General features: G+C 41.3%; 2 protein-coding genes across 3 annotated transcripts in view; one reads left to right on the forward strand and one right to left on the reverse strand.

The window, feature by feature from the left end:
* The window catches only part of vps33a (VPS33A core subunit of CORVET and HOPS complexes), a 9,581-nt gene extending 8,494 nt beyond the window's left edge, over positions 1-1,087 (reverse strand). Inside the window, exons 1-4 of the mRNA XM_010790098.1 lie at positions 963-1,087; positions 598-663; positions 348-475; positions 55-241 (exon numbers count right to left, since the gene is read on the reverse strand). Coding sequence (XP_010788400.1) covers positions 55-241; positions 348-475; positions 598-663; positions 963-1,064 — 483 coding nt within the window. The 5' untranslated portion in view covers positions 1,065-1,087. The remainder of the gene's footprint in view (positions 1-54; positions 242-347; positions 476-597; positions 664-962) is intronic.
* Positions 1,088-2,250: 1,163 nt separating this feature from the next.
* LOC104961742 (rabphilin-3A) lies at positions 2,251-21,095 on the forward strand. 2 transcript variants are annotated; one of them, XM_010790076.1, is made up of 18 exons: positions 2,253-2,559; positions 12,285-12,374; positions 12,488-12,499; positions 12,657-12,782; positions 12,900-13,029; positions 13,191-13,274; positions 13,365-13,533; positions 14,664-14,849; positions 15,420-15,602; positions 17,115-17,194; positions 17,327-17,401; positions 17,828-17,937; positions 18,068-18,194; positions 18,286-18,342; positions 18,452-18,606; positions 18,693-18,774; positions 18,923-19,019; positions 19,120-21,095. In XM_010790076.1, the coding sequence occupies exons 2-18, from the start codon at positions 12,301-12,303 to the stop codon at positions 19,248-19,250; spliced, it is 1,878 nt and encodes a 625-aa protein (XP_010788378.1). In that variant the 5' UTR covers positions 2,253-2,559; positions 12,285-12,300; the 3' UTR covers positions 19,251-21,095. The 2 variants fall into 2 exon arrangements, with proteins under 2 accessions (XP_010788379.1, XP_010788378.1); XM_010790077.1 differs by lacking the exon at positions 12,488-12,499 and having other exon boundaries at positions 2,251-2,559.
* Positions 21,096-21,107: the final 12 nt, after the last annotated feature.

Raw genomic sequence — 21,107 nt, forward strand, 5'->3', positions numbered from 1 at the left:
TATATATATATATATATATATATATTCATTTTGGGATGAACAAATTGAACACACCCTGAAAGCACTCTCATACTCCATGGAGAGCAGGTCTCCATCATAGGGGATCAGGTCCAGGATGTACTCTTCGATGTTGATGAAGGAGGCCAACACGCCCTGCTCCTTCAGCCGCTGTTCACACAACATGCTCCGCCGAGGAACAAACAAAATATGTAAGTCTCGTGGGGAATGCATCTTGTCCTCACTGAAAGCACAAAATCCAGGAAAAAAGTGTTAAAAAGTGTGGACATACAGGTATAAGACTGTCTTTATCATGGTTTGAAATGTGGGTTTTTGAGAGAGAAACTGACCTGATGATATTCTCAGCGATGATGTCCATGAGTTCCAGTCTGGGACGAACAAAGAAGATGATATTCTTGACGTCAGCAGCGGGGAGTCTGCCACTCTTGAGGGTGAACATCTTTTCAACTTCATGTTCCTGGAAAACACAGTAATAAGCATATAACATGTGTTTACTATCTGAAAACTTCAGATTCATGACCTGTGACTTGTGTGTGGGCTACTTAAAAATAACAAATGCAGTGCACAGAGATCACTTACCTTCAGTAGAGAGTATTGAGCTATCAGTCCAAAAGGTCCCGTCAGATATTCATCCCAAACTATGGCCTGAAGAGCAAGAGCATATAAAGTAATGTATACAAGTAGCAAGATCTGAAAAAACATCTCTATGCGGAAATGTTTGCGGTCATTGTCTCCTATGAAGCTACTGGTTACAATAATAAATAGATACATTGTCATTCTATTCACAATCAAAACATGACTTCAGTTTTATAGAAACTGCAAGTATTTTGAATTATGTGCCGAGCCTTGACAGCCCCAAGAGGCTAGCTTAACTGTCAGCTTCGTGGATATGCACAACTGTCACTTTTTCGGCCATTTTACATTTATAAGTGTGATTTCCTTACCTTACTTCCCGCACATTTGTCCAAAAACTCTCGAAGCTCTTTTCGTGCAGCTTCTCTCAAGATGTTTAAATTGACTCTACCGTACGATAGGTGGGCAGCCATGTTTCTTTATCATATACACAACAAATCATGTGATCACAGCGGTGAAACTCGATCACGTGACCAAAGAAAATATAATGTCAAGATAGTTCACACCAGCGCCGCTGATTGGCGAAAGCCCAAAAGCCACCCAGCATGTGTATACCTCCTATCGAGCAGTATATCTAGATGTAAAAGGGTCTCAAACGATCGTAAAGTACAACTTTAACTAGCTAAAGGGCTAGCATTCCACCTTTGACTTGCAGAAGCAACTTCGTGTTGCGCATGCGAATTGAGTGTTCGTTAAACAACTTAAGTAAAGCCAATTTTTGGGAATACTAGCATCTTTCATGCATACGACTATCGATAGATATGCCATCTTTTTCTGCATAGTCAACCTGTGGATTGGATTTATGAGTAAAGCAGTATCAAGTAGTAGTATAGAAGTAATGTAAGTATTCTATATTTGGGAGGCGAATACGGAAGTACTAAAGGAGTAACCTCTTGCTTCACCAACCGTCTTTTCCTCATGGTTTAGGTGTGGCTGAAGCCGATATTAACTCTCCCTATAATGACGTAAATCCAAATTATTTACAGGTGAGGGCGTTTTGCATCTTTTAAATACAATTTCCACCCTTATAACACATACATATATTTAGCAACAAAGCAAAAGGGCGAGTTTTCATCCTTTATCTTGATGCAATACACACTCAATCCGTTAGATGGCGCAATGTCTCCACAGTAGGCCTAAGTATCAAAGTACATATGCTCTTATAATTGAGACACTGATGTTAGAATTTCAGTGTTTTTTGTTTTTTTTGCGGAAATAGCGCAGTTGCTGTAAAACCATATATTAACCCAAAATGTGTCACTAGAAGGGAGGTGTTAGCACATGTTATAATTGTGTGGGAAATATAAAGTCCAGTGTTTTCTGTCAAATAGTAAGGTATTTAAAAAAAACACACACAAACAATCAACACAACATAAGAAACATTAAGTTAAATTAAATTAAGAAATTGTTTCAATTATCTTCTATTATTTCCATTGAAATGTCAACTTTTAAACAACCATCTTGTTTTTACGTGATTTGTATTACTACAGTCAATACAGTACCTTGTGAAAAATGACTCAATAAGGCTGCATGGATGATGATGAGACAAATTTAGACCTGCGCTGTTAAAGAGACAATCACGTCAGGTGATGACTGCCCACTTAAGCTTCAGTGTTATCACTTCAGATCCAGGGGTTTCCTTCCCAGGGTACCAAGGGCTTTCCATCTACAACGCAGGAAAGACAACCAGTTCCCACGCATTGTGGAGATCCGCTGTGCCTCCAGCAACAGACTGCTCCTTCAGGCAACAAATAAAAACACGGGTTTTGGTGACAGGCACCATGCGCAATGACTGACTCCGTGGTCGTAACCAGGCTCTGCACAGAAATTTAGTCCGCATCATTCCCTGACAGCTCCCCGAGAGAGGGAGAGGAGACAGGAGAGCGGAGAGCAGGGCTGGATTATCAGGTAGGCTTTATCATCTCCTTCTAAGGTTTTTTTTAAAACATTGCATCCTCAAACTAAAATCACTGTGGGGTTATTGCATTTGGCATTTTACTTAGTGCGTTAGAATTTCTCATTTACAAGTTGAATGGATGCAGCATTTCATTCACAAGACCGAGAGATGGGCTGGAGATGATGAGGGAACACATTTTATTGCCTGTATTTATTATGTTGATAACACCATTGTGTTTATGAGCCTGTTACTCAGTGAGTCATTTGAATGAAAAAGAAACATTTGTTTGTGCCAGTGCAACTCAGCATACATGGAGCTGCTGCTAATTAACCTGTGAGAGGTACAAATTATGTAAATTACCCTTTGATTCATTCCTTTGTTTTAGGAAAACATGTCTTACTGAGAACATTTCTCTGCAGCAGAATTGTGCCGTCATTCATGCAGAGGTGTGCAGATTGCCTTCGTATTTAAAAATAGTTGCATTGATTTACTACAGCAGGCTTTGGTGTTGTGATTATACTCAGTTTATGCATGAATGGCCATGAATATAACTCTTGGTTAGGCTTGATAAGCTTTGCTAAATCCCCTTTAAGATTAATTAAAGCAGGACAGTTGGCTGGCTGCACTCCTACAACACGGCTGCTTCCTTGTTGTAAATCTGAGAAAACAGACCTGGTAAGTCATGTGGGAGATTGTGTGGTTGCAGTCCCTGGGCGTTGCTGCAGGATTTTTAGGAGTGTACACTGGGGCTTGATGTGCCTCCAGACTTTGAGGAACACATCTGTCAAAGAGCTGATGTGGGCAGGGCAGATGTGAACTCCAGCTGTGCCACAAGACAGGTGATTCAGTCAGTCACCTACTAGTAGTGCTGTTACCTCATCCTGCACCTGTGGTGTTATTACACTTAGTCAGAGTAGTGAGTGTGTAAACAGACTTATTGGACCAAACGGGCTCCATGTTTCTGGTGTTAATATGGATGGAGGACGGAAAGAAGAAGCTAGGAATCCGCCTTTCCGTTCCACCACCTCCAACTCCTCCTACAGACCTGAAGCATGGGGATTAAATGGGGGAGGGGAGAAAAAGACTGAATGAACGGTCTGAGAGATATCTGCAGCTGCCTCCTCTCACATGAACAACCACAGTAGTGATTGGACGACACCCTTCTGCTGGTACCTCTCTATTTCTCTGACTCCCTGCCAGCACACTGTTTTCCTCCCAGAGAAAGACTAAATTAGACAAGAGAGAAAATAGGGAAACTGTTTCTTAGGCACATCAAACAGGAGAAAACGAGAAACACTGGGAGACATGGGTGTTAAAGGGAAAGGTGAAAAAAATATGGAGGAATGAAGTAAGTGCTCAGCACACTAAATGCATAATTTAAAGCTGAAGCATACAAGGCGACTGTAGCCATAATCCCATGTCTTCTTCCATGCTGTCTTTTTAACCATGATGAAGAAGATGCATCAATTGAGACAGTTTATTGAAGGAAACATGATCCACTGATACTTGTATTGCAACCCATTTTTGCACAATTGTGTACAGTTATAATCTACACAGATTGGTGGAGACACACACACACACACACACACACACACACACACACACACACACACACACACACACACACACACACACACACACACACACACACACACTTTTTTAATCATTCTGATTCTCTTCTTCTGATCTTGCTGTTACCATGGCCACAGTTAGTAAAGGTGCATGACTCTATGTTCCTTTGTGCTCCACACAATACATATATGGTGCTTCAGACCGACATCACATGTTATACTCAAAATATGTATTTTGGTTTCTGTGTGCTGCTTTTGAGCACATTAAAAAATGTGTTCTGTATGAGGGATTATTCTGCCGTTTGTGGCCGAGCTTCAGAAGGGAGTGGCTCTATCTTCAAATTCTCCTGAGATTGGTGGGTGAGAATTGATTTAACGTCCTCTCTGAAACAGTTGATTAGATCTGCGTAAACACTGTGGCATATTGGAAAAGAGAGTATAATTAATGTGTCCTATAAGCAAAGTTCTCCCAAGAGAGTGGGGGCTTACAAATCCCAAACAGAGTCAGGCTAAGATTGAATCTTTAAACACACGCCTATCTGTAAGCAACATCTCTGTTCACTACCTTTTATAATCTCTGTACATAGCTGCAGTCATGGCTTCACCCTAGACAACAGAGTGACATCTAAAGTAAAACACTTTGCATTCAAAGTCAATAGCAAAGCTTCCAATCAGGGGGTTTTGTCTCAAAACGCTTATTGTTAGTGTGGCAGTGTTTCCAGGTTGTAACATAGTCTAGTTTGCCAACAGAGATCTGCTAAAAGCACCCAGGGGCATTGTACCTGCTTGCTGGTGGGACAGAAGGGAGGGTCAGATATCCAGCTGCTGATCCGTGCCAGAGCTTCAAAGGAGAGCAACAAAGAGACAAAATCATGTCCGTCACACAGAGGGATTGATAGGAGATCGGACTTACATGTTAAGAAGCATATCTCAACACACCACCAGCTGCAGGTCAGTTCTGATTAATGGGGTAAAGACGCATACAACAAGCCTTTACCGGTTGTTTACCCAGAGATAAGATGGGAGGAAATTAAAAGAGCAGGACTGGCCGGTGCATCAGCAACCAGTTTCTCAAAGTCTTCACTTCTAACCTCTGGGGCATACTGGGATTAATCACCATCAGCCAAGCAAATTTGAGCACTACTGCAGGCTCTTACTGCAGTTAATTGAGTGCTCCATGTCCGATAGCCGTTTACTTCTCTAGTAATAAGGCCCAGATATAAAAGACGAAGCCACCGAATTACATGAAAATGTCTGATAAAATGTGGGTCAGCAGACAGTTTTCCTCTAAATTTAAGGATGATTGCTGGATATAGGACATGGACTGCTTATTCAGTGTGTTGATTTAAGAATGAAAAACACAGCCCCCACCCTGTAGAGGTCTGTTGGATAGGGCCAACAGTGATAGCAGGATAACAGCATGGTAGCTTGTTGGTTACTGGATGGTCTTTCCTGTTTGTTCTCCAGCGATGCGGGACCGGGAGCCATGCCTGCCAAGAGTGTGTGTGTTTTGAAATTCTGCAACACTCTCACATTTAAGGAGGGGAAGAGCCCTCACAGGTTGTTCCACAGATGGTCGCTGTCTACTCCCCTGTCTCACTGAAAACATGGGTAATTTGTCGATGCCACAGACCTAAAACACCAACAAACAACCTTAATGTTTCCAAAAATAGAGTTAAATTCTGTCTGAATCTCAGTTTTTTCCATGAACCCACTGTTCTGTACATGATGTCTCGTATAGGTCCGTGCACAGAGAGCGTGCACTAATGCCCTACAGAGGGGACAAACACAGAGTGAAAAGCAATGGTGGGTGGGAGTTGTAAATAATTAAGAAATGCTGAGTGATGTTTTCCTCCTGCAGCGGAGGGTTTTCTTGGTGCAGTGCTTTACAATCCTGTCCAGGTCCAGACCTCAGTGTTGTCAGCTCACAGCCCCTTTTTGTGGGTCGGATGAAGTTGTGCCAAGCTGTGGCAGTGGGTGGCTACCCCCTGTTTTTTTTCTTCTTTTGAGTCCTTCCTACCCTGTGAGAATTAGACGACAGCAGCTGAATACTGAGAGGAATTAGTTTATAAGACCAAATGATCTGTAAAACAATTTGACAATCCGTTCAGTAGAAAGTCGATCACCACTTATAACCCTTTCGGTTGGGTGTTTTCCAATCATCCCCACTATATTACCAGTGTTTATGGCCCAGACAGATGTGTGCTGGTACCCGTTATTAGATTGGATTTTTTACTATGTATGAAATTGTCTTCGCAGACCTTGAATTACTTTTTGACATTCGAGCCACCTACCATCAGCCCAAATGTGTCACCACAAAATATTAGGGAGCGGCTGCTAATACTTTTTTGGAGGACATGTAGCCTACGTGTGATTCAAGGTATTGTCAACTTTTACTTTTTTATTACAGTGAAGGTCTGTAGATGACTCATAAAGTAGCAGAACTCATTAATAGGCTTTATTTATACAGTAATTTTTCCATGTATGTTTTTTTTTTTTACATTTGGTGACATTTCTTTTGAATTTTCCATCATACAAGCCTTGTGCTTATTAATCAGATGTTGCTTTCAAGGCTGAGATAATAGCATCATTGAATATAGGGTTAACATTGATTTAATATTGCCCTTATTCTGCAGAATATATTGGTACATTTTGACCTATGAATGGCTCTCATATGTCTTTATTTATAGATGCGATTGAAAAACGGATTTAAAAGAGAAAAAAAAAATACTTTTTTCAGTCTTTCCTTCTCAGGCATGATGTCCCAGATCACCACAGGACTTGAGTCGAATCTGTAGACCGGCCAATGTTCTCCTGTCTGAGGATCTCAGGCTGTTTTCTGCTTCATAGTACATGAAACAAATTTATCGCCAAGGCCAGATTGTTTGGAAGAAAAAGGAAATATGTTATTTTCCTTCTCTTCTTTACCTCAGCTACGTGGTCTTTTCATTCTGCAGTTTAAAGATGAAAACATATGTGCTGTATTTCACATTTGTATTAATCATTGGCAGTGATGTAAAAAGAGAAAAACACATAGTATGACATTAAACTTATACAAAATATCCATGCTTTACAATAATCCCTTTTTCTTTGAAGATGGAGCCCTTTAGTGTTGCTTTGTGTAACTTCAAAACCTGATAAATTATGAATACACAATCACACAAGGCAGTACAAGCTCAGTAATGGCTCATTTCAAATAACGTTACAGCTGAGCTTGTTTCTCAGGGCAATGTGAACATTTTTGTATGGGTTGCAGGGTTATACGGTCTTTTAATAGGAAAAAAGCACAGTGTGTTGCAGCTTATAAAACATTTATGGTCACGGCGACCTGAAAAAAATGTATATCGTTTCACCAGGAATATTGAATCATCGGTAGGGTGGATATGATGTGCTGACATGAATATAAATACTGATACCTACTTAGCATCAGCAGGTTGGAATCTGCTGATCTAAGCGTGCATTGGTTAACATAAAGGTTTATTGGTGGATGATTTGTTCGTGGCTACAGCAGAGCTTTAAGGCGACATCTATTATTCATAAGTACGTTTTAGCCCCTGAGGCTTGGAAATTCGAATGGAGGTCTGATTAAAGATAAATTAAAGTGAAACCAATTGTGGATCTACGCATTGATCTCTGATTCTCATTAACCCATTTAAAGAAATGTCCTTCTTTGAGGATGGCGAGGGAATTGTTGCCCTGGAATGCAAGTGGAGGAGTACCAGAATGTGTTTCAGTGTTATTATATTCAATACATTGACAAATAGGACACCAAGCAGGGTGTAAAAGAATATGTTATTATTAAGTACAGTTGGAGTAAACAAAGTCACACTCATTTTATTAATGGCTGTTGTGTCTTGAAAGGTTGAATACATTTTTAGAATGATTCATTTAAAAGCCACATATTCTATTAAAACCTTGCTTTTATGCATTGTGTTTTGCTGATCTCAGTACAAAGGAGATGACTGCTCCCTCTACCCTCACCCCCCCTGAAGCTCTGAGTGCTGTATCCATAATGATCCGTGTTGGATCAATCCATCAATGTCCCGCCGCCTCATTGTCACTCTCTCTGCTTTGTTCATCTCTTGTTTCCACAAGCAAGTACTGTAATCCTCAAAAGAAATGAGTGATCTTATCGCGATCTATGTCCTCGTCTTGTCATATGTTCTGCATGAATGAGTCATACACCTGCTGTTGGAAGGCAACATTAATCTGTGTTGGCCCAAACATGGATGTAAAATATATAGGTTGTGCTTTGGGAGTTGTGTATGCATACTGTTCATCCCTGAAGATGTGCAGATTTGTATTGACAATCCTCTCAGGCCCCGAGGAGGAGACACACGTTTCTAAATTGGTCCTCTCCACCCCCATACACAGGATCTACTCAAGAGAGATCCTGCTGGGTGGTTGACTTATGATGAGCAGGCATGACTAGCTCGATGCTCTCACTCCAGTCTTTCCTGTTGTCAACTCGATCATACTGTGCATGCCCGGTGTATTGGCAGACACTATTGTGTGGTTGCTTTCACAGTTCATGGCACCACTTTGCAGAACGCGACGTCATGCATGCTTCATGATATTTCAGAGGGAAGAAAAAAAAAAAAACACAAGAAAATATCTCCCATGAGAAGCATCCACCACCTGACTGAGTCATCTTATACTGTATGGGAGAAAAACACGTACAAGATGATTGTCAGTTGCAGATGACACAGATTAGTTGCATTTACAACCTCTGAGGGTCACAGTGATGTCACATCTGCAAAATTACAAGGCTCAATATGACATTCTGGTCAAAACGGTCCACTATAATTGGCCTTGGATTCCTTTTTATTATACGTCTGAGATGTTAACCCTCTCTGACAGCACAGTAGGTAAAACCAAGTACCTTGTCTGAAGCCTATACTGACAGCTCCTTATGAGAGAAGTGTGTATAAGATCATTTGGACTATCTCCTTCATGCTAATTGGACTGTCACCTCGGAAAAAGAGTGCACTTCTGTGATGCAGTAACATCCATCCCCAGTGCTGTAAAAGCTCAGAGTTGTCTGAGTCAGTGATCATCCAGCCCGAGCCTGACTGCCCCCTCCCATCTGTCTCTCTCAATCCACCTCTCCAGGACAATCATGTTAGACAAAAGTGGGATAATTCATTTTGGCAAGTGAAGGAGGGCCGCGCAAGAGAGCCTCGGTGTATATGATAAATGCTGTACAGTCAGAGTGATGTCTGAGACGTCAGACTGCTACATAGAAGTGGAAAACGACAATTGCTCCCTGAAGACTCAGTTGCCACTGTTGGCTGGATGCACCGGGGAAAAGTCCACACCCAGAGTTTCTAATCGTAGCACAGTGAATTTGTTGTTGCTGACAGTGCCGCACCAGATTAGACCTGAAAAGGTGTACGGAGCCCGACGTTACGCAGCATAATACTAGCATCTGAATGAGGGAGATGGTGGCGCACCCCTCCCTTTCGCTGCCTCTTTCCCTTTCTCCAAGCTTCTACAGTGCCAGATTTTACTGCTGTAAAAAGCTGAGGAGAAGTGAAATCTATTGATTTTCCTTTTAGCCTTATCATTATGAATCCCTTACTGATTCTGTCCTCATACTGCACCATCACAATTCTGGACATGTGAGGCTCCAGAGAGGCTATTAGATCCTCTTGTTGCTCATTTTCAGAAACCTCTTGTCTTCTCTGACTGCTGGCACTTCCCTCAGACACTGCTGTTTCCCCCGGCCTATGCAGCATCACTCCATGTACAGTATTGTCTCAGTATTGAAGCAGCTGTAAGTCAGTTGCAACAGGGGCACACTCACACACACACCACGCACGCACGCACGCACGCACGCACGCACGCACGCACACGCACACACTCAGCAGACTTGCCCAAAGGCAATCGCTTCACTGATTTCTGTTGACATCTTGTATCAGCTTTACTATGTCACTCGGAGATTAAATTACATTGCTGGTGTATCGTATGGATAAGAGCTTTGTGAGCAATTCTAACAGTTGACAGCGCACTGTTTCCCAACGTCATCATTAGCGCTAGGCTGCTCAATGTACACAAATCACTTCAGAGCCTAATGTCTGTCAGCATTTACTTTGAGTACTCACTAAAACACAGCCATCCTACAAACAATCCAGTCCTGATTTCTTCACACGGAGTGACAACAACCAACCTGTGGTGAGCAAACCAAGTACATTTAGCACTCTTATTAACTATAGCTACTTTGTACGTATTAAAGACATTATATGCTTACAGTATATGATATGATGCAGTACTGCACTATAAATCAACCTATCAATCAACAAAGTATCTTAGATTGTATCAAAACTGACAAACTAAAACATTAAAATGCTCTTAAATGTATTTGTTAGTTATAAAAACGAATAATATAAACTTTTATAACAATATAAAACTGTGAACAAATGCATTTTGTATTTTAAGTATACATATTGCTGATTATACTTGTGCTGAGGTGACATTTTGAATCCAGGAGTATTACTTAGAGTAATTTAAGACCATAGTATTCTTTCTTTTACATTAAAGGATCAAAATACCTTTTCGTCCTCTGCCTATAGATCTTGCAAACTGCTCACCAGCCCTTCCCCTAGCATCTGATCCCCCCGACTCCCACCAGTATTCACAGAGAAAAAGAAAAACACTTTGGATACAAATTCTCAGCCTTAGCCAATCAGAAACACTGGAGACAATTACTCTTAGTCATCCTTATCAGTACAAACTCACCTCCTCCTCTACCTCCTCCTCTTCTTCCTCCTCGTCCTGTACCGTGGCATAATTGAGCCACTCCTGCTGTATGGGACCATCTGTTTCTTTGATATGTGTGGAGTCACAAACGGGAAGAAATGAACATTTCAGCATCATTTCCCCCGGACACTAATGTACAGGAGGGCTGTCTTTGTCATAAACTCTGTTCTGTTTGCAATACTAAACACCTCTACCTCTGTTAGAACAGCTGTCAGCTTATTAGGCTTATAGGAACAGATCCATTGTGTTTTCGTCAGGTCTTTGCAATATTTCCTGGGTCTATTTACTGCTTGAATATGTCGGTGGGAAAAAAAATGATAAAACAGGCTTGGCAGGAGTTAATGGTACTGATTAGGCGGAGAATCTGGCACCAGAAAATGTGCTGTTATTGCCACCAGTAGCCAATATTTTGTTGCTGTTTCATGCTTAATATGTAAATTCCTCAGAATTATGTAGATAAAGGGGGGAAAAAAGTTAGTGTGTGTGTGTGTGTGTGTGTGTGTGTGTGTGTGTGTGTGTGTGTGTGTGTGTGTGTGTGTGTGTGTGTGTGTGTGTGTGTGTGTGTGTGTGTGTGTGTGTGTGTGTGTGTGTGTGTGTGTGTGTGTGTGTGTGTGTGTGTGTGTGTGTGTGCATATGCATATCTACCCACAACCTGCTTTAGTAGCAATAGGCATTTCGGACAATCTAGTCTTAAAGATAAATAAAGACGTGTCTGACGCGGGCCATATTTTGGCCTTTGTCATCACTGAAGAACTGATATTAAGAAACAAGTTGAGTCTCCTCTTAGACCAAAGCATCATCAGATTAATCCATACCCACTAGCCTATATAATAGGATAATATATAAGGCAGGCTAAAAGATGAATAAATCCCATTTTTTGTAATTTTTTCAATGACATCTTGACCATACAGGAGGAGTGGGATTCAACCCTTCTGTATTTGGGAATGGAGAGGGGAGACGGCTGTTGGAGAACCGTACTCTACTGAGAGCACTTTCACTATTATTTATTTGTTTGGCTTATGATGGTCTCCAGTGTGAGGTCATCATTATCTACCTTTTCATTAACCCCAACATCACTGTGTGGCAATTAAAGGAAGTGTATCTGGTGACTTGCCAATTTAAGGTCAGCAGCGTTGTGACTCACACATTTGTACGCTGAATCGTTGCCCATGGTGGTAGTTGGGTCAGTGCTGCATAAGCAAGAGATAAGGACAGAGGGTAGCTAAAAAAAAGTGTGGACTCAACACGCATAGCTTGGACGCAAGTCAAACTTTAAAAACTCATTAATTGCCCTCTCACATAAAGAGGTCTTAATGCAGGGTTGGCAGCTTTCAATGTAATTAGTTAAAGATGGTTTGATTAATTTCTTGCTGAATTAATGTGTTTTTCTTTCCGTCCACCTGCAGACTGCGATAGTGCGGCATGACAGATACGGTGGTGAGCAGCAGCTCCGATCGCTGGCAGTCCAACGGCAGGCAGAGAACCATGCACGCTAGGTAAGCATCGTCAGAACATTTTTGGTATTATTTACTTTCTCTATGTGGCTACCAACACTTCACTTTACTCTTCATTTTTCACGTTTTCCTCTGATGCGTAATCTGTGACTCAGTGAGAAAGAGCAGTAAGTAGACAAACTCTTCTCTTATCTGCCTCATGTATATATCTGCTTTATACCCTTTTTCTGAAAGTGGTTTATGACATTATGATGCTTGTATGATAGGATATTGTTTAGTAAAATCATAGAAGCAATCTCAACTTGAAATATGTTTGGCTCACAGGGGCAACTGGACCACGCAGCAAGGTCCTGGTCCCGGTCCAGACCTGACTGATGAAGAGAAGGAGATTATTAACAATGTGATTGCCCGTGCTGAGAAAATGGAGGCCATGGAGCAGGAGAGAATTGGGTGAGGGCTCGTAAAACATGCAGCAATCACCTGTTGAGACCAAAGACATGCATACATTTGGACCGGAGGTGATTAACGGTGACATTTTAAGAACAAATGTACCCTGTGCTGCTGCAGGCGCTTGATAAACCGCCTGGATGACATGAAGAAAACTGTGTGTGGGGATGGACAGTCCCGCTGTTTGCTGTGTGGGGAGCAGCTAGGTTCACCTGGGGTCAGCTCAGTGGTGTGCGAGGACTGCAAAAAGGTAGGTATTGAATGAGCCAATTATTACAAGAAAGAATAAAATATCCCCTGCTGAACTGCATAAACACACACAATAGGTCATGGTCAATGTACTGTGTACTTGGAGAATAATAACTGTAAATGTCGAGCAGCTGGAAATCTGTCTTTTCTTTTGTCGTAAAGAACATGTGCACCAAATGTGGTACGCAGTGTGGAAGTCGGCCACGTGCTGTGTGGCTGTGCAAGATCTGCCGAGAACAGCGAGAGGTGAGTGCTCTACGCCACTGAACAAATACTGTGATTCAATTGTCTCTTGGTAAGCCTATAGCACACTGTTTATTTGTTCTGTTTTCTCAGGTGTGGAAGAGGTCTGGTGCCTGGTTCTTCAAAGGATTTCCAAAGCACTTCTTGCCATCGCCCATGCCATTGTCTAAACCTGGAGACACAGCAGCACAGGAGGTGGCAGAGCCCAAAGGGCCGACAGCCCTTAAGCCCAGGCAAGAAGTCACCCAACCACAAGCACCAGGTACATCTGCACCATTCAGATTTTAGTCTGCAGTCTTTTTTGACAATTATCATCATATTGGATTTACCTTTTAGATTGTTGGCACGAATAGCTGGTTTACATTATGTTTTTGCATTTAAAAAAAGGATGTGCCAAACTATCTAAGGTGCCTGTCAAGTGAAACTTTATTTGTAACACAAAAAAATTAAGTTCACCAAAGTGCTGAACAGCCACAGAATACTAATCAATATTCAAACAACCATGGAAAACAATAAACTACAGAGGACGTAGTCCAGGTGTCAGCATAACTCGAGCATTGGCTATTATCCATTTAAGGTGTGTTTTATAAAATCTATTTAATAAAGCTAGCAAGCTACCCGAAAAGTGCGAGCTTGTTAGCCTAGCTTGCTAATATTAGGCTTGCTTTTTGTTGTTATTTAAACACGTTGCTGAAAAATTGGCAGCTCCTACACATCAGCTGTCTGCCATATAATCTCAGCAGAAACAAAATGATATTTTACTATCATCTTCTTGGTTATCACAATTGTTTTTAAAGATATAGGAGAGTCAAAACCAACATCAGGAAGGTATGCAAAAGAAATACTGACACTAAAATGTTTCAAAGCGCCACCTCTTCAGTCTCATTAGATCACCATCTGAAGATTTCTCGCAACCAAACCCCAACTCATTGCTCTTTTCAAACCTTTTATCTGCTTCCCAAATTTGGCAGTACCGCCTACTGTTGCCGAGGAGGGGGTTGAAGAGCTCAATTAAGCCGTCGGAAGGTGCATGCTGTGACATGGGATGGGCCTCAAGGTGGTGCTGGCATGAAGGGTTACACTGTATAATTTCACACTTTCACTGTGATTACCTGAACATTGTGATTCTGCCATTAAAGAGAGGGGTAGTTTGAGCAGACTACAGTACAAAGCTGCTGCACGTACAGTAGTCAGCTCCTGCAGCTTGTTGTAATGTATGTAGGTCAATGCCTTTGCAAGGGAAAAGCTGCTACATCAAAAGTATCCAGTGAGACTTGAGAGTATTACTGATTGCACTGCAGTAGGAGCCTGAAGGGGTGTGATTATGCATATCTCCCCTATGTATAATGTTCTATGCATTTACTGTATAGTGCTTTCCTTGCTTGTTTTTAGGGCCAGAGCAACAGGGCCGTGCTGGCTACCCACCTGTGGCCCCTAAACCATCAGTTGTACGCATGGCCACGGGCGGGGCGGGGCCTGAAGAGGCGGGACAGGGCAGCCCGGTGGTGATGAGGAAGGCGGTGCCCGTCCACAGCTCCAGACCTCAGCCTGCTGCATCGGCCACCATGGCCCCGCAGGGTGAGAGACACAATGCTTTGCTCAAACATAAATATAACATAGTGGTACATTAACTGTTGCATGCAATTTTGAGGAACTTATACTTATACTCCACTACATTCTGAAAGCAAAATGTTATAATTCCCTTTGATTTATTTAACAGTTTTAGTTACTTTGCAGGTCAAGATTATTACCACTAAATATACATTTACCATTAAATGATGGTATTATATTAGAAAGTAAGCTACCTTGGCATGTGGTGATATACAATTAGCTTCACCTTCAGCAACTGCACATTTAAAGTGATTGAAACATTAATATAATGTGTAATGTAAGAAATAATTATTATCCATTTTATTATTATGCTGAAATGGTTCATTCTGCATAATCAGTACTTTTTTTGATGCGAATAATTGTACTTTTAGTTTGATTTTGAACACAGGACTTTTACATACTATTTTAGTAATATTACTACGTTGCTGAAGTAAAAGATCAGAGTTCTTCTTACACAACTGACCAAATGTTGCATCTCTAGTAGTGTTCATTTGTGCAGTCTCAGAAGATCTAATTTGGTTCTCCTGCCACTGGCAGGTCCAGTGGCAGGAGATGCAGGGGCTTACTCCTCTGCTGCAGCTCCTCCTGAGCAGAGAGCACCTCCTGCAGCGAGAGAGGAGAGGAGGCAGCCCGCAGCCTACAGCGCCCCCCCCGCCCGACCGCAACCCCCCCCAGCGGATGAGGAGGAGGACGCCAATGACTATGACTCTGATGAAGCAAGTAAGTACGCCATCTGCTCTTGGAATAAAGTGGCCGATGTGTATAGTTTAATCTCACCTTATGTACAGCATGGCATGATTGGTTCCTCTTCATTAATTTAAGGTGAATGACACCAGATGGGATGTTCTTTTTTTTTTAACATATAGTCATTCAGCATAAAGTATTGGCTGTTGATGACAATTTGGCTGTTATGCTTCGGTATCCTTAGTCACACCGTGCTGATGCTTGATGTCTGGCTTTTAGACAGATGGTAATAATTCCAATTTCCCTATAGTCGTAGCAAATAGGAAGTATTATTCTGGCAGCGTCCATTGAGCTGTAGAAAATGACAAATGATGAGCACCATATGTTATGGAAGCATGATAATCCATATCAAGGGAAAACGAAATCACTAAGTCAATAGTGGAACATAAGCTATGTAATTGCTGGGTTCTTTCATATATCCCACTTCCCATTTCAGTGATTCATGATATGTGCCTGCAGCGTCTCACGGCCTTCATTGTCACTCTGGGGGATCGGTGTTAATTTATTTGATTGAGGTCCAGGAAAATGGAGCTGTGCAAATAATTTAAGATACAACAGGGCTAAGAGGATATAGATTCCCCTTGTGTTCGATCCAATCCCGTCCATTGGGAGCAAAATGGCAGAAATAGCCATGGTTTCATGTGCCTGTCCCTATATAGATGTGACAGTGGAGGACTGATTGGTTTGAGTCGGTCATCTGGCAAATACATAATGAATATCCAAGGCAAAAAAAGGGAACATAAAAAAAACATAAATCAACAGCAGTAACTCTACTAATGCCCATAATAACAACAATGACCCCAAGAACCCAACAGGTACCCATGTTGTCCTGGTTGTTTCAGCTTTAAAAAATCAGTATTGAATGTTTAATGTGAATTAGATTGTGTATGGTTAAATGATTGTTGAATATTAATAAAACAGTTTGATAATCATATGAGATTGGATGTCTACAAGTTTTTGTTTTGATGTAAAGTCAATCCAATCAATCAGTACTACCGATCATTAGATAAAGATGGAAGATATAGTGCTTCATTTTGTATCTTTGTTTCCTTTGAGCATCAAGTTGTTGGTGAATCTCAGCCCAGAAAAGTTAAGTTGTATAGGAAAAATTACCAAATGACTTTTGATCATTTTGTCCCCAAACGAGATGAAACTCCTCCAAAGAAAATCTGTGTGGGCAGCTTATTAGTCTCTTTTTCCTGAACCTAATTTTCTGGATGTCTTGAGAATTGAATGCTTGTATACTTAATTTATTTTTATATTATGTGCCCTGCTTTCTAATTAGATTTTACTGAGGGCTATTCTAGACTAGCTGTGAATGTTTCATGAGCAAGGCTCTAGAGTTATTGTCCATCCTTTCTGTCCATTCTGGGCTTTTACTTGTTCTCATTTCTATTTTCAAGTTAAAGTGGTTTGATTTCTAAAGGATTTGTGTCCCTGTATTTGTACTCTTAGTCTAATGTAATGACTGTTTTGTGTCTTTTTCAGCCACCTTGGGCTCTCTAGAGTTCAGCCTGCACTATGAACAGGAAAGCAACAGCCTCCACTGTAGCATCCTCAAAGCAAAGGTACCACCACGCTTCTGATTGTCTCGCACAAAGAGACAATTACAATCAAGAGGCTCCTGAATGGCACTTTACCTTAATTGCTCTCTGCTGTTCTCTATGATGTGATGAACATGGTGCTCTATTTCTCCTTAGGGACTGAAGCCCATGGACTCAAATGGACTCGCTGATCCTTATGTGAAACTACACCTGCTGCCTGGGGCTAGTAAGGTAAAAGACACATCTTTCCTACATTTGACTTCCTTTTTAAAAGAAGAAAAATATCCTGCTAAGCAGAAAAAGGAGGGTGGGTGGTGATTTCAGACCCCAGTGGTTTGATTAGGGGCCTTTTTGCTAGCTCAAGCCTGACACCTTGTGGTCTAAAAAAACACAAGATGATAAAAAATAAATGCGTATTGAGGCATTGCAAGTCAAGTCAAAGTAGTAGTGGAAGTACATTGGCAGCATTGTGCAATAAAACTGTACTGTGGTGGAGAATGAGGAAGATTAGCAAAAACAGATGTTGACGGGAAGCAGCACCGTGTAGATTCTTCCACTGATAAAACAGTTCACACCACAGATGTGCTGAGGCTTTTGCCCAGCAGCATGCCAAGAAATATTTCCATTTCCTGTCCTTATCTAACCTTTATCTAACAGTCTAACAAGCTGCGTACAAAGACCTTGAGAAACACCCGCAACCCTGCATGGAATGAGACGCTCACCTACCACGGCCTGACTGATGACGACATGCAGCGCAAGACCCTCAGGTGGATACCACTCCTCAGACGGTCAAACTTAAATCATCCTTTTTATGTTTCAAACTTACTGTGCCCTCAGATGACTATTTTTCAAGCTGTCAGAGGTCTATCATTTAAGACACTCTCTTGATTTCCACAGGCTGTCAGTCTGTGATGAAGACAAGTTTGGGCATAATGAGTTTATTGGGGAAACCCGAGTGGCGCTGAAGAAGCTGAAGTTGAACCAGAAGAAAAACTTCAACGTGTGCCTCGAGAGAGTTGTCCCTGTGAGTGAAACTCAATTGCATTCAAACAACACTTTGTTCTCCACGTCTGAAACTCTTGTTGACCTGCTGTAATCTCACCCCCTCCTCAAAGACAAAGAGAACTGCAACAGCCGGGGGAGCCAGAGGCATCGCTCTATACGAAGATGAGGCAATGCATTTTTGATTTGCATGCATGTCTGAACATGGCAGATTCCTTTAGAGGCTCTTGCAAATATGATCATATATCATAATAAACTTTCTCTCCCCTCTGCTCACAGCCAGGGAAAGAGGGGGGGGAGATGGAGGAGCGTGGCAGGGTCCTGATCTCCCTCATGTACAGCACACAGCAGGGCCGTCTCCTCGTGGGCGTTGTGCGCTGCGTTCACCTGGCCGCCATGGATGCTAATGGCTACTCTGACCCTTATGTCAAAATGTAGGTAGAGCAGGATGAGCTGACATTTGGATTACAATTGGGGGGACTCTGGAAATGGTTTAAATGAAATGTTATTTATTTGACAGATGTCTGAAACCTGACATGGGGAAGAAGGCCAAGTGCAAAACACAAATCAAGAAGAGGACTCTCAACCCAGAGTTTAATGAGGTTTGTAAGAGAGTTCAAGGTGAAGGGCTGCAATTTACAAAAATGTGCATAGCCTCAAATTATTATCAAATCATTGTGTTTGCAGCTTGAGGATGACTTGTGTTTGTAGTCGGCTTTAAAAATGGTCAATTAATGTCTCAAATGTCAGGAATTCGGCTATGAAATCAAACACAGTGAACTGGCCAAGAAGAGTTTAGATATCTCTGTGTGGGATTATGACATCGGGAAGTCCAACGACTACATTGGTAAATATTTGAGATGTGTGATTGCTTTGTTGAAATGAATGCAGATTTCTCACCTGCTCAGCACCACCTGGCTTTTCACGCCTCCCTTCCTTCCTGACAGGTGGGTGTCAGCTTGGCATCACTGCCAAAGGAGAGCGGCTCAAGCACTGGTATGAGTGTCTGAAGAACAAGGACAAGAGGATTGAGCGCTGGCACACCTTGTATAACGGGAATCACGTCACTAGTGATTAACTACTTGCCCCTAAAACATACAGCATGAGCTAAACCTCTCTAGTTTGTTTGCATTCATTTCCTAATGCACTTTCCACCTATTTGATTGTGTTATCTATTCTCTCACTACCTGTCCATCAACAACACAGGCTTACTCACCTCCCTTCCCTATGTAGTATACTTTTCTTTCCTGTCCTCTTCTTATAAACAATTTGCCTCTGCTGATACTTAATCTGCATCTGGGACAAATAATGGCTTAATTTGATTAGATATTTCAATAAGACATGTGTCAATGAACAACTAGACAAGGACTACCATTCCTAACATTGATGTTGTATAGTGCGTTGAACTTGATAAGACATAGATAAGAAAAAAGGAATTGCACTAGCGCAGAAATGGAAAAGCAATATGTTACGGCATCTGAGGTCAAAGACCATCGTTGAAAGACTTGATTGAGCTCATAAAATCATTCAATTGTCAGGGTATAATTTCTATGATTTATCGTGTAATGACATCATGCTGTAGTGCAACACTTTGAACTGTATAAGCATGCCAAGCCACAGACACAAGAAAACATGCAGCTGCACCTTCAAATATTTACACTGTGCCCACTGTCCTGAACATATGTATATTTCCATGAAGAAAATGTTTACATACAGTACCGATACATTGCTCAGGTTAGAATAGATCTCTGATACACAGATGATTCATAAGTCAGTGAACGATGAGCTAGATGAATCTTTCATCAGTTGCTGTTAATTTGTGACTTAAACAGTTAAACATTAGGAGTATGGTTATTCAAGCTGTGCATTAAGATTTGTGGAAAGCTTTAACTGTGATAAGAAAACTTTTTTTTTTGCTTATTGAGAATTAGCAGGACGATGGATTTTCCTCCTGCTACCTCTACTCTTCTGAAGCTCATGGTTTGCTCTGACACGTCAGAGGTTTTCTACTGTATTCTTTCCACTGAATGCACACGGTCGGGTCTCCCTAACAAGATTGGTGAAATAGGCTATGTCATAAGTATGTGCAGCTTTACCTGCATGCACTGTGCTCGTCACTCGGACGTGCCTGAGGCAGTCCGCTCTCACCCCACCGCACAAAGCAGAACCCCTTTCCTCTCTGCCAAACCCCTTTCATAACGGCTTTAGTGTTTGTTCACTAATCACAGCAAACCAAGGAAAGCACACCTTACAAAGTTGAATGACCTCAATTTATACAGCTGTTTGCAAGTTATTCCAATGTCAAAGTAAAGACAAAAACAAAAAATCCTATGCATGAAATGTCTTGTGGTTCAAGATATATATACTTTAAAAAAAATTAATGCTATTGTAATTCCATAAATGTTTACACTTCGTCCCCATAACATTCCTGTCAATACTTTATACAAGAGGCCATATTCTGCATGACTATGGTGACTATATTGTAACCTGAAAAAACTGGTCTGATAGCATCCACAGGATAGGCTGATTGTCAACTGAGCACATCAGAAAAGACTTGATCCAACTCTATCAGTAGCAGATATTGAGATTAATCTAATTCTTCGAATGACACTTTCTGTAAATACACATTTAAATATCTTCAGTCTCTTTTTCTCTGCACCCTACCCACCAGTAGCATCATACACTGTCTTATGTTGTGCTACTTCAGCAACATTAACTTATCAAATGATGATCAACACAAAAAATAAAAACCATAGCTGTCTTCTTCTTAAATATGCCAGTTCAGTGGAATGTTTCTTGCTTTATCTCTATATTTGTATATAGATAGTGCATGCACTGGAAAATATGTATGTTTGCAAATAACTTTGCATGTAAAGATTTTGCAGAGCGTTTACACTGATCAATAAAATCTAATGAAAACTGACAAGCCTCGAAT

Source organism: Notothenia coriiceps, unplaced genomic scaffold, assembly GCF_000735185.1.
Source record: "Notothenia coriiceps isolate Sejong01 unplaced genomic scaffold, NC01 NC01_scaffold00033697, whole genome shotgun sequence".
Taxonomy (NCBI): Eukaryota; Metazoa; Chordata; class Actinopteri; order Perciformes; family Nototheniidae; genus Notothenia; species Notothenia coriiceps.

Bases quoted from the DNA above. Each gene is read 5' to 3' on its own strand.
- LOC104961742 (XM_010790076.1), top strand. From the start codon at position 12,301: ATGACAGATACGGTGGTGAGCAGCAGCTCCGATCGCTGGCAGTCCAAC. The intron at 12,783-12,899 runs GTGAGGGCTCGT...GTGCTGCTGCAG, and splicing joins ATGGAGCAGGAGAGAATTGG to GCGCTTGATAAACCGCCTGG. The intron at 18,775-18,922 runs GTTTGTAAGAGA...CTCAAATGTCAG, and splicing joins TCAACCCAGAGTTTAATGAG to GAATTCGGCTATGAAATCAA.